General features: G+C 52.4%; 1 protein-coding gene across 2 annotated transcripts in view; it reads left to right on the top strand.

The window, feature by feature from the left end:
• Positions 1-17,701, top strand: part of MINDY4 (MINDY lysine 48 deubiquitinase 4) — a 93,102-nt gene that overhangs the window by 10,049 nt on the left and 65,352 nt on the right. For both annotated transcript variants that reach the window (XM_036327699.1, XM_036327698.1), the window contains exons 4-5: positions 2,576-2,822; positions 4,666-5,075. In XM_036327699.1, coding sequence (XP_036183592.1) covers positions 2,576-2,822; positions 4,666-5,075 — 657 coding nt within the window. The remainder of the gene's footprint in view (positions 1-2,575; positions 2,823-4,665; positions 5,076-17,701) is intronic.

The raw sequence follows: 17,701 nt of genomic DNA, 5'->3' as shown, positions 1-17,701 counted from the left end.
TGTTAATCACGTCTAAAAAATACCTTCATGGAAATACGTAGGCTAGTATTTGACCAAACAACCGGGCACCTCAGCCTGGCTAATTGACATAAAATTTGACATATAAAAATATCATGTGGTCTCTTCAATCAACACGAATGGTTATCTTGCAGTCCTGGAGGTCAGAAGTCCAGAATTGGTCTCACTGGTTAATGGCACGATGTCGGGCTTGTTCCTTCTAGAGTCTCAGGGGGAGAATCTGCTTCCTCTCCCCTTTCAGCTTCACGTGGCCCCCTTCAGTCCTTGGCTTGTACCACTTCCTCTGTCTTTTGGGTAGATCACTCCAACCCCTCTCTGTCACCATACCTTCCGCTGCTGACTCTGACCCTCCTGTCTCCCTCTACTGACGACCCTTGTGATTGTACTGGGTGCACCCAGATAACCGAGGCTAATCTCCCCACCTTGAGATCTTTAACGTAACCACGCCTTTTCCATAAGGTAATATATTCACAGACTCCGGAATCAGGACCTCTCTGGGGGTGTGTGTGCTGTCCACACTCTGTGCTGTTAAAATTCCTGTCACGGAGCATTGGTGCTTTCCTCCGGAGGCCGTGGGAATGACCACTTTGTGATGGAGGATGTGTATGATTTAAAAGTTCAAATTCAGGATTCAGAAGGGTTTTGTTAACAACTTATTTAAATACAACTGAACACTGGAGATATGGAAAAATCTGAAAAATAAGGCCTTTAGGAACTCTTAGGAAGAAAATGAACTGGCATTCTTTTAAAATTTATTTTATAATCCTTGGATAAGGCATTGGCCTCCTAAAATTTATTTTATAATCCTCATCCGAGGATATGTTTTTGTTGATTTTAGAGAGAGGAAGGGAGGGAGGAAGGGAAGGGGTGGGGAGAGGGAGAGAGAGGGAGAGAGACAGGCAAAGAGAGAGAGAAAGAGAAACATGGATGTGAGAGAAACGTTGATCGGTTTCCTCCGGTACTTGCCCAACTGGGGATTGAACCTGCAACCTTTTTGGAGCCCGGGACAATACTCTAACCAACTCAGCCACCTGGCCAGGGTGAATTGGCATTCTTGATTAAACCTCTGTTATTTGGAGAACTACCCTGTTATGTTGTAGCCTTAACACTCTGGTGTAGTCTCTGAGGGTGAGTCCCACTTCCTGGAATGGGTGTCTTCTTCCAGGGCTTTCCACAGGGGAGCCAAAGCGGAGGGTGTGGGTGTCCAGCTGCCAAAAGGTGAGGACCATTAAACAATTACCGCAAGGCTCAGAGCTGAAGGTTAACGAGGGTGGAGTGAAGCAGGTTCCTCCTCCACAGACACTCCCGGCCTGGCTGGCCAAGGAAATACTTCTGAAATGATGAAATACCGCAGTGCAATAGTTGAAGCTGTTCCATCCGTTGCCCAAGCTCACACCTGGGTGCTGTCCTCAGCTCCGCTTTGCCTGTGAGTCTGCATCTTTGAGTCTCACCGAGGTAAACGCTTTCCTGCTTTCTCTGCAAGACCGGGCTCTCCTCTGGTCCCCAGGACTCTAGTGATCTCCTCGAATCCCCCCACCCGAGACTGAGCTTCCCTGCCGCTCCGCTGCCGAAAGGCCTGCACACTTTTCCTGTAGCTTTAGGATAAAATCCAAACTCCTCAGGATAACTTGCAAAACGCTTTCTGTGGTCAGGACCCACGGCTCACCTGGGCAGCTGCTGCTTTTGCAGCCCTCCAGCTGTACCCTCTCCTGGTTACCGGTCAGTCTCCCAGCCTGCCTTTCTTTCAGGCTCAGCTGCTGCCTTTTCCAGAGGCCCTTCTGGGTCTCCCTAGGCTGGTTCCAAATCCTTCCTCTGCTTGACATGCCCCCATCATAACACATGTGACCGCCCCTCATGCGGACCCATTGGTAAGCAGCTTGGCACGGCAGGTGCCAGTGCCCCTCTATGGCAGTCCCTGGGAGAAAACCGCACAGCCTGGGTCAGGTGCTGGCGCTGAGGAATCACAGGCCGGATTCCTCTTTCCTGGTCTGTCTCCTTCCCATTCCCGTTCTTTCTCACTCCTCGCTGCTCTCACTTCCTCACCCTCTTGTTTTCGCCTGTTCTCTCTCTCTCTCGCCCCCCTTTTCTCTTTCAGCCAAGCCATCCAGAAAATGAAGCCGTTGGCATGCCTCACCTATTGAACCTTAGCTGCCTGCCGGGGAGGCCAGGTTTGCCACAGCCTCTGTCCACCCCTCCATGGCGTGCAGTAACACAGCTCCCCATGTCCCGTGACTGTATGCAGGGCTGCAGTTTTCCTTCATGGATCTGGAATAAGGATGCTCGTGATAGTAGAGGGTATAAATAGTCGAGGAATCCTATCGTTGATCGTCAACTCTGATTTTGTTTCTTGTTCCCTGGTCTCATTTCGTAGGCCAGACTTGCCCTGATATGAAAGTTATTTCTGTTTCTTACCTTTACCAATGATGCACTGGCTGGCTAGGAATCACTGTAGATTGTGAAGGGCTTGCTGTGAGTGCCTGTTGAATGTGGATTTTGTTTTTGTGGTTAGTGTTCCTTTTGGGGAGTCTGTTTTAATGGAAATATTCCTTTTTTGCAGACACGACCATCTTGATGGGGATATACTTGGCAATTTTGTATCATCCAAAAGGCCCCCCCACAAAAGTAAGCCGGTGCCGACTGTCCCGGCCGAGAGCCCCGCTGTGGCCCCTGTGTGGGAGAAGAAAGACAGGCTCCAGCTGTCAGAGCCTGCCTTGGACACAAAGAGCGTGGGAGAGAAGTTCAGGACCAAGTCTGGCCTGATTGTCCGAGGCCTGATGGCCGGGCCCACCGCCAGCTGCTCACAGGTGGTTGCTCTGTTCTGTTTTGTGAGAGTGGAAAGTGTGAGCCTGCCTGGGTGTATGTGGGGAACCCCACAAGGCAGCCCAAGAAAAGGGAATGGAAGCACACCTCCGCTGTGTTCTCCCCGGCTACTTGCTCACATTATTGCCAGCGGCGGGGAACACTGAGGGTGCCCTGCCTGGTTCCTCTAAGGACCAGCAGCGCTTACATCACCACTGCAACGTCAGCACCGTGGACACAGCAAGTCGTTCGTATTATTATTATGAAAACGGTTAGGGTGTGGCGACCCCCACGGGTGGTGGGCCTCGCTTAGAACTGGCAGAGCGTTGAACACCAGGGTCCTGCTATTCATGGCGGTCTAATCCTCTAGTCTGTGCCATTGAGACCCCCTCCTGGCAGGGATGAGGGTGACGACGGATCTGCTTTACCACCCAGAGGTTGCCCCGAACTTGTCCTTTCAGTGGCCGTTCTGTGTGCTTTTGCCCTGGGGTATCTGAGTCCTGTGGAGGATGGGTTGTTGTAGAATCTCCTCAGGTTTTCTGGAAGGTATTTTGTGGGCCATTGAGATCCTGGGCCATACTTCTGGGTTGCCCAAGAGAAAAGAGCAAGACTTGCTAGTATTTCATCTGTTGTCACAGTTACCAGTCAGCTCTGCACTGACGAAGGATGAATAAGAGGCTGAGTTCCCTCCCTTGGCCAGAGTTTGGGTCTCGGTGGGAATGGTGACTCACGTTTTCCATGCCCTGTGGCAGGGGATGCCCTGGTGGCGTTTGGAGGAGGTCTCTAGTAATTTCCGCTAGGCGAGAACGCGACAGAATTAGCTCCTCTTATTCCAGCACGGCCTTTTCCGTTTGGCTCAGGATCATTTTTGGAAATGCTAAGAGGGCCATGAAAAGCCCGGCAGGTATATTTTGGTCCCCTAGGTTGGTAACGTGACTTAACATTTCGTCAGTTAATCATGGACAGTAAGAAAGGACATACCAGGTGACTCCTTTGGAATTCCTTCATTTCAAAAATGATGGAAATTGGAGCCTGCTAGGTCTAGGTCACTGAGCAGGAGCTCTGTGGACACCAGAGGTGAAGGAAGAGTGGCCTCTGCCACTCCTGGTCTCCTGGCAGGAGGGGTAAGGCCAGCAGTGAAGCCGCACACGGGAGCTGGTGTTTGCGAACCTCTGTGCCGGGGCTGCCTCTGTGCTGGTGCCTTCTGCAGGGCTCTCCTTCAGCCCTCACACCATCGGGGGGACACAGGCACTCCAGGTCCCCAGTCCCTCCTCCACAGCCTTGGGCCAGGTGTGTTCTGAAACTCAGAACTCGTTTTCCAGAAGAGAAACGCAGTGCATGAACCACATACTGTAACGCCTGCAGGTATGTGGTAGGCGGTGTTTGCAGAACACAAACATTAACGTGTCTGCCACTCAACTCTTAAAAAAAGACTAAGCAACCTCAAAGCAGTTAAAAAGAATTTGATTCCACAAGAAATTTTTGTTTGGGGATTTAGAAATCACAGGCAGGGATTATGGACAGGTTACCTTACAGGGGAGGGAAGTGAGGGGCAGAGAAGTTCAGTGGCTTGCCTCAGGGGACACAGCTGGTGGTCAGTGATACAGGAGCTAGAACCAGGCCTGACCTTGGAGTTATGAGTTTACCTTCTGAACCTGCTCCCTCGGCCCTCTCGGGGTTCACGCAGGTGGGGTGCAGTGAACGCATTACGGAAGCGAGGCCTTTGGGACTTGGGGATGGAATGGGCTTTCCTGGGGGAGGGAACATCAACGGCAAACGCTTGAAGTGGGTTCAGTACCTCCCACTTCTCTTGCAGGGATCCTCACTGTTTGTCCTAATCCCTTTCAGGACTCCCTCCGCAAGCGCTCCCTGCGGCGGCCCCTGGCCCTGAGCAGCGTGGCCCAGCCCCAGGAGGAAGAGGAGGGCCGGAGAGCCCCCGAGCTGCCCACCCGCACCCTGGCCTGCCCTGCCCCACAGGAGGGCCTGGCTCCCAGCGCCTGCCCCGCCTCCAGGAGCCCCCTGGGCCAGCTCAGTGAGCCCCTTGCAGAGAAGCACAGGCCCCCAGCTGGCACCCCTTCCCACTGGCCCAGCCCAGGGCTGCTCCAGGGCAGCGGCCGGTGGAGAGGACTTTCTGAGGACAGCCTAGCCGCCGACGGGACGCCCTTGAAGTTCTCCTTGCCGGGAGGGAGTGCCAGGGCGACCCAGGAGAGGCTGGAAAGAGCATTTAAGAGGCAGGGCAACCAGTGCCTGCCCCTCAGGTGAGCTTGCTGTGCCCGGTGATGCCGCCTCCTAGAGAACCGTCGGGCCCCCTGGCTCCTTGGGCTCGCCAGGTGCGGCTGTGAAGGAGGGAAGGTGACTGTGGCCACCCTGTGGGAGACAGCAGCCCAGAGAGCACACACAGGACCCCTGGGGGAGGCAGCTTTGGCCTCTCGTACTTCCCACGGCCACGAAGGTTTCAGCAGACGATCCCACACACCTGACAACACGCTCAGGCTGGGGTGGCACAGATGCTCCCTGTGGGCAGCTGAGGAAGGGGTATGATCAGCTCCCACAGGGCTCCCGTGGGGCCATTTTTAAACCCCGTTCTTGCCTGGCTGGCGTGGCTCAGTGGTTGAGCATCAATCTATGAACCAGGAGGTCACAGTTGGGTTCCCAGTCAGGGCACATGCCCGGGTTGCGGCCTCAATCTCCAGTGGTAGGCATGCAGGAGGCAGCCGATCAATGATCCTCATCATTAATGTTTTTATCTTTCCCTCTCCCTTCCTCTCTGAAATAATATATATATATAAATCCCTATTTTTATTCTTGCACAGCAGACCTGGGTGATCCCTACAGTGGTTGATTTTGAATGTTAAACCATCCTACATTCCTGGTATAAACCCACTTGGCTATAATATATGATCTTTTTATGTATCGTTGGGTTCAATTTATTAATATTTTGTGTATGGTTTTGTGAAGGAGAATTTGGTTAATTTCCTTTCTGGCAATTCCTTTGTCAGAGTCTGGTGTTTAGGATAAGCTGGAAATCATCCCTCTTTTTCCCATTCTCTTAAAGAGAGAGTGGTTATTTCTTCCTTAAATTTTTAGGAGAATTTACTAGCCTTCTGAGCATTGAGTTTAAATTATGGATTTAATTGAAAAAAACAGTAAATTCAGATTGTCTTATTTTTTCATGTATCAGTTTTGCAACTTGTATTTTTTCCAAGGAGTTTTACCACTTGTTTTAAATGTATTGGCATAAAACTGTGTGAATATAATGTCCTCTTATAATCACTTAAAGTCTGTACGGGCTGAATCCCTGATACTGGTAATTTGGGTTTTCCCTATTTTTTGACCCATCTTACTAGGGGCTTATCAATTGTGTACTGCTTCAAAGAGTTAACTTTTGGTTTTGTATATTTGTTTTCTGTTTCATTGATTTCCACTCTTAACTGTTATTCTTTCTTTCTTTCTACTTTCTTGGAGTTTAACTTGCCATTATTTCCTATTTTATTGATATGGATCTTAAATCATTGATTTTCAGCTTCTTTGGTACTATCTTTTAAGGGTATAAATTTCCTTCTAAGCAATTCTTTGTCTGTATCCTGTGTGTTGATAGGTTATATGTTAATACAATTCAGTTAAAATATTTTCTAATTTCCATTGTGATTTCTTCTTTGGACCCATGGGTTATTTGGGCATGTATTGATTAATTCAAAAAATTTTGGGCATTTTTCTGGTTATCTCTTTGGTTGATGGCTGACACTTCCATTTTGGTCATATCTACTCTGTATGATTTCAGTCCTTTGATATTTGTTGAGATTTCTTTATGGTCCATACATATGTAAAGCTTGTCTCTTACACACAGCATATATTTGGAGTTTTAATCCAGTCCTGTTCTTTAGTAGTGACTCCCTTGGTTTTAGAGAAACATGATTTCAGACCCTGAGTTTCTAGAGTTATGTTTTCAAATAGACCCCGCCAATTCACAGAAATAACCATTTATTCAATTAATTTATTCAACAACTCTTTAGTGAGTGCTGTAGCATGTTATAACGGCTTGTACTTGCTCAGAGAGCTAATTGTTAGCATTTCTTCCTGACTGTGTTCAGTGACATCGGGGTGGTAGCTTGAGATTGGCCATGGTAGGAATGTTTACACTGTGAAAATTGGCAAATGCTGCCAGTCAGCCTTCCCCTTCTTTGAGAATCAGTTGTTCACGTCTACCAGCACCCCATCTGTGATGGCCTACTGTGTGCCAGTCACAGCCCTAGCCCCTGGGGATCTGTGTGAACGGAGCAGACCAAGTCCCTGCCCTCTTGGAGCTTACACTTCTGGTGGGGAGACAGCCCAGAGCAATAGCCACACAAATAAATATATAACATAGCAGAGTGCTACGGGGGAGAATCAATCCAGGAAGAACGAGAGGCGCCTTGGCTTTGGGGCTGCTGTTGTACAAAAAGGTTGTCAGGGAAAACCTTCATGAGAAGGTGACACTTGAGAGGAGACCAGAAGGCAAGTGGAACCAGCCTTTTGATCCCTGGGAGCAAATGCAGAGAGAATAGCCATGCTTCTTCCAGAGGAGTGGATGGGGAGAGGAGTGGGAGGGGCGGGGAGAGGCCTGGGGGCTCTGAAAGGCCTGGCTTCTACTCTGGGAGGTTCTGGAGCTTCTGGAGGCTGAGCAGAGTCATGCCTGGTTCCACTCGTGGTCCTATTTCCATAGGACCCTGGGCTGCTGGGTGGCTGAGGGACTGCAGGCGGCGAGGGTGGAGGCAGGGAGACTGGTCAGGAGGCAGTTGAAGAGTCTAGAGGAGAGCTGATGGTGGCCTGAATCAGGGCGGTGGCAGTGAAGGTGGTGGGACATGGGCTGGATTGTATAGAACACACAGACACAGACACACATACACACTCACACAGATACACACAGACACGCACAGATACACACAGGCACATGCACACAGATATATGCACAGGCACACACGCACACACACGCACACACACACATGCACACAGACACACATACACACTCATACAGATACACACAGACACGCACAGAGATATACACAGGCACACACACACACACACAGACACACATACACTCACACAGATACACACAGATACACACAGGCACATGCACACAGATATACGCACAGGCACACACACACACACACAGACACACATACACACTCACACAGATACACACAGACACGCACAGAGATATACACAGGCACACGCACACAGATATACGCACAGGCACACACACACACACACAGACACACATACACACTCACACAGATACACACAGACATGCACAGAGATATACACAGGCACACGCACACAGATATACGCACAGGCACACACACACACACAGACACACATACACACTCACACAGATACACACAGACATGCACAGAGATATACACAGGCACACGCACACAGATATACGCACAGGCACACACACACACACAGACACACATACACACTCACACAGATACACACAGACACACACAGATACACACAGGCACATGCACACAGATATACGCACAGGCACACACACACACACAGACACACATACACACTCACACAGATACACACAGACACACACAGATACACACAGGCACATGCACACAGATATATGCACAGGCACACACACACGCACACACACACACACAGACACACATACACACTCACACAGATACACACAGATACACACAGGCACATGCACACAGATATACGCACAGGCACACACACACGCACACAGACACATGCGCGCGGACCCACCACAGTGAACAGGATTTGCCTGTGGGTTCGAGGTGCTATATTAGAGAACATCAGGAAGCAAGGATGACCCCCGTGTTTTTTGCTGAACAACCACAAGAAGGGGTTTCTGTTCCCTGAAAGTGGAAGACTGTGGGAGAAGCAGGTTAAGGCCATGGTCACTGAGCCACAATCCAGATCCCTCTGGGCCATGATACTTCTATCAGGCAGCAGCGTTTCTTTGTTTGCTGGCCTCCCTGTGGCCCGTGGGTCAGGGGCCATGTGCCTGGGGCCACAGATGTGAGCAGCGAGCTGTCTGTGGTTCTCATTTCAGGCCCCGTTGCTCAGTCGTGACAGGACAATTCTCTTCTGGCCTCTGGGTTGTACTGAAGCTGGGAAGAGGACTATTACTAGAGCCCAAATTAATAGGACTGCTCGCAGCTCTTCTCTGATGACAGTAAAAGCAACTCCCGGGCTGGCCTTGAAGTCGAGCATGCACTTCTCCTGTGATCGCAGGCTGAGTTCCGCCTTGGTCAGATCTCGGCCCTCTCTGGGCCTCTGTGCTCCTGTCCTAAGTGGAGGGGTTGGTGGGTGCTCAATAGGGGCTTCTCCGTCTCTGACACTCCCCACCCTCCATTCTAGATGTGACCTTGGGCATGTCCAGACCAAACCTCCCCTCTGTGAGCCAAGAATCACACCTCTTCTTGACCTCTGAGGTTCATCTTCTGTGAAGGATGAGCATGTACCTCGTGCCTTTGGAGTCCCCCCAACTGTGGGCTCTGAGTTCCCATAGGTGTGTAGTGATGACCTAGGGTTCAGGAGCCTGGAGTTGCCCGAGCACCAGGGGCTGTGGCTGGAGGCCTGGTGATCGCCGTGCCCGGCTGCAGGTCTGAGCTGGAGGAGGCTGGCTGCTGCATGGTTAAGCTGCCACCTCAACCCTTTTACCTATTACTTACTGAGTGGATTCTGTCTACGGGCAGGTTCCTGAGAGCGGTGGTTCTTAAACTATGATCCCTGGACCAGCAGCATCTGCATCCCCTGGGAACCTGGGAGAAACACCACCTGTGTGTCCTGAATCGGGACTTTGGGGGGAAGCCCCGCAGGCGTTTAACAAGCCCTGCTGCAGCGGAGGGTTGGGAACCTGGGCCCTGAAGCCAAGCGTGAGACCGAGGGTCGGGTGCCTGTAATCTACGGGGGACCTGCGCTCAGTGAGGGGAGCAGGACAGGCGGGTCTCAGGAAGGACCCACAGGGAGAGAAGAGTGGGAATTGACCCCGAGCTGGTCCCACCTTTAAGCCAGGAGTAAGCTTTTTTTTTCCTGTCAGTTATTGTCTCTGAGTTGTCCATGCTGTGGTGGGGCGGGCAGTGTGGCACTTCCTGGGTGAGTTTGGCGAAGGGCAGTTCTCGGGAGAAGGGTGCTGTGAGCCATTAGCAGCCAACACGGACAGCAGCTGGGATGGGTGTGCCTAGTCAGGGGCATCTGGTCGGGGCACCAGTGTCCTCTGCACTCACCCAGCTCCCAGGGCCATGATATAGAGAGACCAGCTGCAAAGCCTACTTGTGACATCACCCTGGTGCATGGGGTGCCCTAGTGAGGCAGCCACACGTGGAGGTGACAGGCAAGGGGACAGGCCCTCAGGTAGCCCCTCCCATCACGACCCCAGAGCCCTCACTGCCATGGCTTCAGGCAGGGCACTGTCCTGCTGGAGCTGTTAGGCAGGAGGTGCCTCTTGACACTCTTCTTGGCCCCCAGACCCAGCACTGGGGATGGGTGAGACCACTCCCTGCCTCAGGCCCATGGCCCGCGTGAGGCTCTGTTACTGGGTACTAGATTGTGGCCCTCGCAGGGGATGGAAGACTGGGGAGCAGTTAAGGAGGAGCTTTGACCGGGCAGGAGGCCCAGACCTTGCAGAGGCCGTGTATAGCACAGAGACTTCGTGGTGACCCCATGGCATCAGTGAGGAGTGGCTGTGATAACTTGCACCGTTCCGTGGGTCTCTGCAGCCTGGACACGGCCAGGGCCCCAGCGCATCGTGTTCCTGCCTCTGTGGGAGCCAGTGGTCAGTTTCAGGGACTTAGGACTTTGACATTATCAGATTTTCGGGTTTTACAGTAAATGGACAGCAGGTGGCAGCAGATTGTCACCAATCTTTAGGACCCCAGCTACTGAGGGCCTTGCTGCCTGGTTTCACTTCAGAAGACACTCACCAGGCCCCTACCAAGGAAGATGCTGTCGGGGGAGCGATCAGTGACTCCCATCCCTCCGGGGCCCTCAGCCCCTCCTGGCTTCCAGATGGGAGCAGAGACTGGGGCACACGCCTGGCTGCGTCCTGAGGACAATGAGCAGTGCCCTCTGGGCTTGCCCGAGACCTTGCAGAGGATGTGGCATCTGCGGTTCATTGACTGTTCCCCAGAGCCAAGCATCCCTTCTCATGACAGCTGCACTGCATGGGACCAGTGATGGGTAGAATTTCCATTGTAATTGGTCTCTGCGTGGTGTGTGGGCTGTATGTCAGACTCTGGGGGTTCGAAGTTAGCTGACTATTGAAACAAACACAGCACACTGTTGCTTTCCTGCGTGCCGGAAGCCCGTGGGGACAGTGGCCTGCCCGGGGCTCCTGGGCGGGTCCAGCCTCCTCCATGACCAACTCCAGGGACCTCTTTTCTGTGGTGGGCACCCCCATCTGCCATTGGAGCCCTGTGCTCCGCTGGTCTCCTTCCCACCTCTTACCCACACCTCCCTGGCACGTGCCCACCCACAGAGGAGCACCAGTCCCTCTCCTTCCGAAGGCTGGCCTCTCCCAGCCCGTGCAGGAGATGAAACCTGAGAAACGGCTCGAGTGCGCATTACAGGCCCCCAGAGCCCCCAGGAGTGGGATCAATGCCCTGCGTTGTGCTGTACTGATGGCTGCTGGGTGCCTTCAGCTCCAGGGTTTCCAAGGCTTTGATCCAATGCTTCTTCAGGGGAAAGAGACGCCCCATGACTCAGATTTCCTTTGAGATCAAGAAAGTGTGGCTAAAGAAGTGACAGAGTGTCCACACCTTTCCTTGGAAGGGTGAGTGATCTCATTTTGTTGGCCTCTGCATCATCATGGCAGCTCCGAGACCCTCCTCTGCCCTAGTGCAAGTCCATGGCTCGCAGGCCAGGGCGATGCTCCAGGGACAGCTGCTGCTCTAGATGGAAGCAGGCTACTAAGACCGAGGGTAGTTTGGGGAGATGAGTGTCGGAGAGCAGGGGAGGTGTGTGGAGATTCCGCTTGGGCGCTTTTTTTCTCCCCAAGATGCTTATCTGCTGGTCTGGCAGGAGCTTCCAGCAGACCTTGGGTACCAGACCCCAGAGGGGCCTGTAGAGTCAGCCACAGGGCCAGGATGAGATGAAGCATGTGAGGCATCCAGGGTGCAAAATTTAAGGAGGCGCTCACTCTCAAGGTGGTTCAGCCATGGTGTAGGCACTTGCATCAACCTGAGAGTGAGTGTCTCCTTAAATTTTGCACCCTAGGCACCATGTAAGTGTCACCCTAATCCTGGTCTGGTCACAGAGTCTGACAGCTTCTCTTCTGCTTCTTACAGTATCATGGATAACCCTCAATACAGCACAAGGATTTGATAACTCATCTTTGCTTCCATGAACTGTTGAGAACTGGAGTGGGTCTTCTCCCCACACCCCCCCGCCGCCTCCCCCCCACCCCCCCCCCCGCCTATATCCCTGAACCTGTCAATAAATATTGAGCAAATGACAGAATGTAATGTCCATAATGAGGAGACTGAAAGGGAAATTTATGTTGATCTGTGTGGGACAGTGTCATGAAAGTTAAACTGATCATCTTAATAGAACTGGAACAATCCAAACTTTACTTTCAAGTTCACTTGTTGGCATTCATTCATTCACTCATTCACTTTTACTCATACATTCATTTAACCAACTAATCATCCAACCAACCTTCTATCTGATCAACCAACCCACTGACTCAACAACCCACCAACCAACTCAACCCATCACAACTGTGATGGCCCAGATGCCCCATGTTTAAGTCATCTTGAATCCTCCTTCTTTAGGAAACCTTTCCCAATCTCTTCTCTGCTCTTGGACCTGGGCATGGCCCCCTTCTCATACCTCTCAGAGCCCATGTCACACTGGAGAGAGATGGCAGGCTGCCTGAGTCTCCTGCTGGCCTGTCAGCCTAGTGTGGGGGTGAGTTGTCTGTGATCTTGCTTTCTCAATTTTGCCCAGAACTGTTCCAAACTTACTGGATGGAGCTGAATCATTGGCTTTGCCTTGGGGGAGGGGGAAGTGAAGTATGAGTCTTCCCTTCACTCAAGGGGTACATGAAAGAGTGGGTTAGTGACTGAGCAAAGAGGAAAAATCACCTAAAATTAGCATCTGTCCTGGAGCCAGTTGGATGGTGCCCCCTGAGGTGCCGTAGGATCACAGAGGAGAGAGCTGTTGCTGGGCGGGGCCTGGAAGGAGGGCAGAGTTGGAGTAACCCTTTCCAGGGGCAGCCAAGGGCCTCCTGGCTGTGCCTGGACAGAACCTTCCTCCAAGCCGGAGGTTGTTTGGGAATAAATTGCTGGTGTCCCTGGGGCCGCGTTCCTAGAGACTAAAGCAGCTCTTGCTGTTCCTCAGCTCCTTTTCTGGGGCCGCCTTGGGCCCTGCTGCATTTGCAGACTCCTTCCCTCGTGACTCCCAGCTGGTTTTCCCGTGGACACCGGCGGAGTGCGCCGTGACTCAGTCGGGCTGATGCCTCCACCTGGGAAGGGAAAGTGGCCTTTGATGCTGAGCTCTGTCGGGTATTTTGGGCAGAGTTTTCAAATCCCAACGCTGGCCTGCCAGGGTGGCTTCCTGTGTAGCTGGATTCCATGTGTGCGCCTCATTCCAGAAAATTCGACTTTGTTTTCTCTGCTCATTCCATGAGCCATTACTAAAGCCATGGGACTCCTTCCATATCCTGTTGGGGCCAGGTTCATGGCCATGGGTCGCTCAGAAGTGGGGCCTTTTCCTGGTCGAGTAAAGAGTTTTTGATCTCACTCTAAATACAAGTTATTCAGTTTTATTCGGTTCAACAAAGCCTTTATGGATTGCCTCCTCTTTGTTGGAATAGTGCAGGGAGAGAGATGTGGAAGATGAGGCTCCTACTCCAAAGAGGCGGAGGCAGCCATACACTGTTCTATAGGATTAAAAAACAGCAAAACCGAGTGATGAGGGGACGAGGGCAGAGTGCCATGGGCTGGAGCCTGGATTGCTTCGGGAACAGTTAAGTTGTTGATATTTATTTATTTTTTAAGTGTATTTTTATTGATTTCAGAGAGGAAGGGAGAGGGAGAGAGAGACAGAAACATGGATGAAGAGAATCATTGATCAGCTGCCTCCTGCATGCCCCACACTGGGGATCCAGCCCACAGCCCGGGCATGTGCCCTGACTGGGAATTGAACCGTGACCTCCTGGTTCATAGGTCAATGCTCACCCACTGAGCCACACTGGCCAGGCCAGCTGTTGATATTTATTGATTACTCACTATTTGGCAGGTCCTGTTGCAGGAGCTTTAGATGTAGTATCTCATTTCAGCCTCATAGCAACAGTAGGTGGGTTATTGGCTCTAAGCTTATAGGTAGGGAAACTGAGGCACAAAATGGCCGGCCAGTCTGAATTCATGCCAGCAACCTGGTCTAGCGGCCTCAGGCCTGTCTGGGGAAGGAGGACTATGGGGGAGCTGACCTCTGCAGGGACTTACAGGGCCCGTCTGGTAATTCAGGGAGCGGAAGGCTCTTAAGCCGAGGGGACAGTGTGAACACAGGCAAAGAGGCGGGCAAGCTGGTGTGGCTGGAACCCTGGGCATGTGGGGGGACTGGACAGCTCCCCGACAGCCGGGCCAGAGAGCAACAGAGAGGAAGAGAAAGGCTTTGGCGTTTCTGGTTCTGTAAGGGTTGTTTTTTTAACCAGTTGGAGTTGTGTTTCAGGAAGGTTAGTCTGGGGCAGGGGTGGGCAAACTTTTTGACTCGAGGGCCACAATGGGTTCTTAAACTGGACCGGAGGGCCGGAACAAAAGCATGGATGGAGTGTTTGTGTGAACTAATATAAATTCAAAGTAAACATCATTACATAAAAGGGTACGGTCTTTTTTTTTTTTTAGTTTTATTCATTTCAAACGGGCCGGATCCAGCCCGCGGGCCGTAGTTTGCCCACGGCTGGTCTGGGGGCACTGCAGGACTGAGCAGGGACTGGCAGCAGGAACCCGACCTGGAAGGCAGGTGGGCAGTGACCTGAGGGCACCAGGGGGTCAGGCGCAGGGACCTGCAGAGGAGAGTCCATAGGCCTTGGCGTACACGGAGGCTGTGGCCCAGAGGCCGGGAGCCTGGGCCTGCCGCTCGCAGAGGCAGCAGGTCTGCAGCAGGAGGCCGAGGCATCTGTGTGTGCACCGCCTGGGGAGCTTCTGCTCCCACAGTGAGGAGGGGGCAGCAGCGCGGGTCCCGGGAGCGCGGGTGAGAGTTTGGGAGAGGGGCCTTGGGAAGGTGCTGCCCTGCTGAGAGCTAAGTCCTTGAGGGGCGGGGGGGGCGGGGGGGGGCGGCGCCCAGGCCAGACCCCTGCAGTGGGATTGGTGTGATGAGGAAAAGGAGTGGGGGGAGCAGGCGGATGAGGAGGTGAGGGAAGAGCGGGGGTCCACAGAGCAGAAGGTTGGCACCTTGGCACCCTGCGGGGAGGTCTCGAAGTTGGTGAGGGGGTGGCTTGGAGAGAGCACTGTCAGTAGGCACCTGAGGACAGTGGTCGCTGCAGTGGGTGGAGGACTTGGTGGGGTAAAGACATGGGCAGAGAACGTGGAGGTTTTATAAGAAAGTTCGAGATGAAGGGAAGGCTAAGAACAGGGGGCGCTCAGGAGGGGAGAGGATAGGGGTCAGGGTCTATTTTTCCAGGATGGGAGAGATGCGAGCACTTTGTAAGCCAGGGCCTGTGCCAGCGCCCGGAGGAAGCTCTGCCCATTCAGGAAGCCGAGGAAGCAGGAGCAGGAAGCGAGCGTGGGGTGGGTCCTGGAGGGCAGCGCTGAGGACCAGGTCTGTCTTCCCCACAATAGTGACCCGTGTCCGTAGGAGGGGCCCGGGTGGCGCAGGTTCCCAGGCACCTTTACGTCGCCATGAGAGCGGGGCTGCTCCTGGAGTGTCTGTGTTCCATGACATGTATCCCAGCTAAGCCAAGCTTCGTCAAGCTGCTTGGGAAACGTTGCATTTCACCATAGCTGAGACTTTGACACGTGGCTCTCGGCTTGGCGAGGTTGCACGAGTCTGAGATTTAAAATTGGCCATTCTTTTCCTGACTAACAGGCTGACTGCGGGCATAGTCTTTTATATTTTAAAAAATCTCTTTGTGGCCGAGTTTCTTTCATCTAAAAAATGGAATGACACACCCACCTTTATGGGATTGTTATGAAGAAGAAATGAAATAATGTATAGAAGATATTTGACCAACAATAGTTACTTTAATAAACTGGAGCTTTGTCTCATAGTATTTAGTTAGCCAAAACACCTCCTTTCTTAAATGGATAGATGTGTTCTTGAATAAATGAAACTTTTGTGGGAAAGGGATGGGAAGTAAGGTTAGAGCCAGATTGTGGAAGATTATGATGGTCAAAGAGAAATGTTCGCATCCACCGTGTGGGCCATGGCCAAGGGGAGTGAAGCTCCGAGTGTGACTTGGTGGGCCAGGCACATAGTAGGCCGCAGCTTTGCGGGTTGAATTTGTCTTCCAGGAGGTCTCTCCTCCCCTTAGCGTGAGGCCAAGGTGCGCTGTCCATTGGAAAGCCCTGGCGGTTGACATAGATGCCCACTCCTGCCTTTCTCTTTCCCAGAAACCCCCGAGGCCCGGCCTGGACAGCGGGCTGCCCAGCGAGCCGCCCGGCCTGGGCCTCGTGGCTGTGGTCCTCCTCCCGGCTCCTGCAGGGGCCCAGGGCTTCGGTGGGGTCTGGAGGAGGGAAGAGAAATGGGGAGTCCGTGGAGCAGGATGGCATTCCTGTTACTGATGGTGCTGCTTCCTGTGATCCCAGGGTCACCTGGTTCAGCCCTGGCTCCTTCACGTGAGGTTTCTTCTGAATGAGAAAAATAGAGGCTCAAGCAAACTGCAAAGTCACCCACAGGCGCTGAGACCAAGTACTCTGTCCGCTTCTGGGGAGGGGGCTCTTCTGAGAGGCGTGGTTAGACCACCTCCCCGCTTCCACGCTCACTCCTCTTGGGGCAGTGACACACTGAGTGCTCGTGTTCCAGAGGCTACGTGCCGAGCGTTTCGATGAGCGTCTGGGAGCCGGCGCCAGGAACTGCCAAGGAAATGCATCCACACAGCCTTCGGCAACCCAGAGCCTCCCCTCCCGCCCCCCTCAGCCTCCTAACCAATCTCCAGTCACTTTCTAGCCGACATGTGTGGACAATCAGGCCTCCTTAAAATCAGGGCACTCCTAGGCAGAGAGGTCAGAGTCTCCATTTTAGAGAAAAGCCAAAAGCAATCCTGGCCCACTTAATATTTAATAAAGGCATTACGGCCGATGTTTTTCTTCGTTTTACAGAAAATAACTCCAAAAGGGCACACCCGAACCGATGCAGGGTCTGGGACAGCGTAAACAAGGGTCCTGGCTTTCAAAGGGCTGCCATGCAGATAAGCCCCACATGGATCTGGTAGGAGATTATCCTTGTTCTTAGGCGGTACAAGCTCAGATGGTTCAGGAAACACAAGTGTGTGCGTTTGTGTGTGTAGGTGTGTCTGGAGAGAGGGGAAAGCAAACATGGCAAAATGTTAGCAGTTTGTCACTCTAAGTGAAGGGTATGCTGGTATTCATCGTGTCGGTCTTTTACGTTTCCCGTAGGTTTAACATTTTTCAAAATAAAAAGGGAAAATAGAAACCACATGCAACAAAGAGGGAAAACGAATAGTCAACAGGATCTCTCTCTCGTCGCTCAGTAAGCATCGTAAAGAAGTGTAAGGAGGACATAGTGTTTCTATAAAAGTTGGAATGCGGGTGATGATACAAAACAGAAGGCTGGCCCAGGAAACGCCCTGGGACGAGCCCCACAGGGCGTGAGTGGGGCGTGGCCGCCCTTTCCTGCCCAGGACCATGGCCCGGCTGTTGCTGAAACAATAGCTTGTACATATTTTCCAGATGTGCAGAAAGCA

The sequence above is a fragment of the Myotis myotis genome, unplaced genomic scaffold (genome assembly GCF_014108235.1).
Source record: "Myotis myotis isolate mMyoMyo1 unplaced genomic scaffold, mMyoMyo1.p scaffold_m19_p_11, whole genome shotgun sequence".
NCBI classification, from domain to species: domain Eukaryota; kingdom Metazoa; phylum Chordata; class Mammalia; order Chiroptera; family Vespertilionidae; genus Myotis; species Myotis myotis.
Note: the sequence above shows the minus strand (reverse complement) of the source record. Positions and strands in the feature narration are given on the sequence as shown.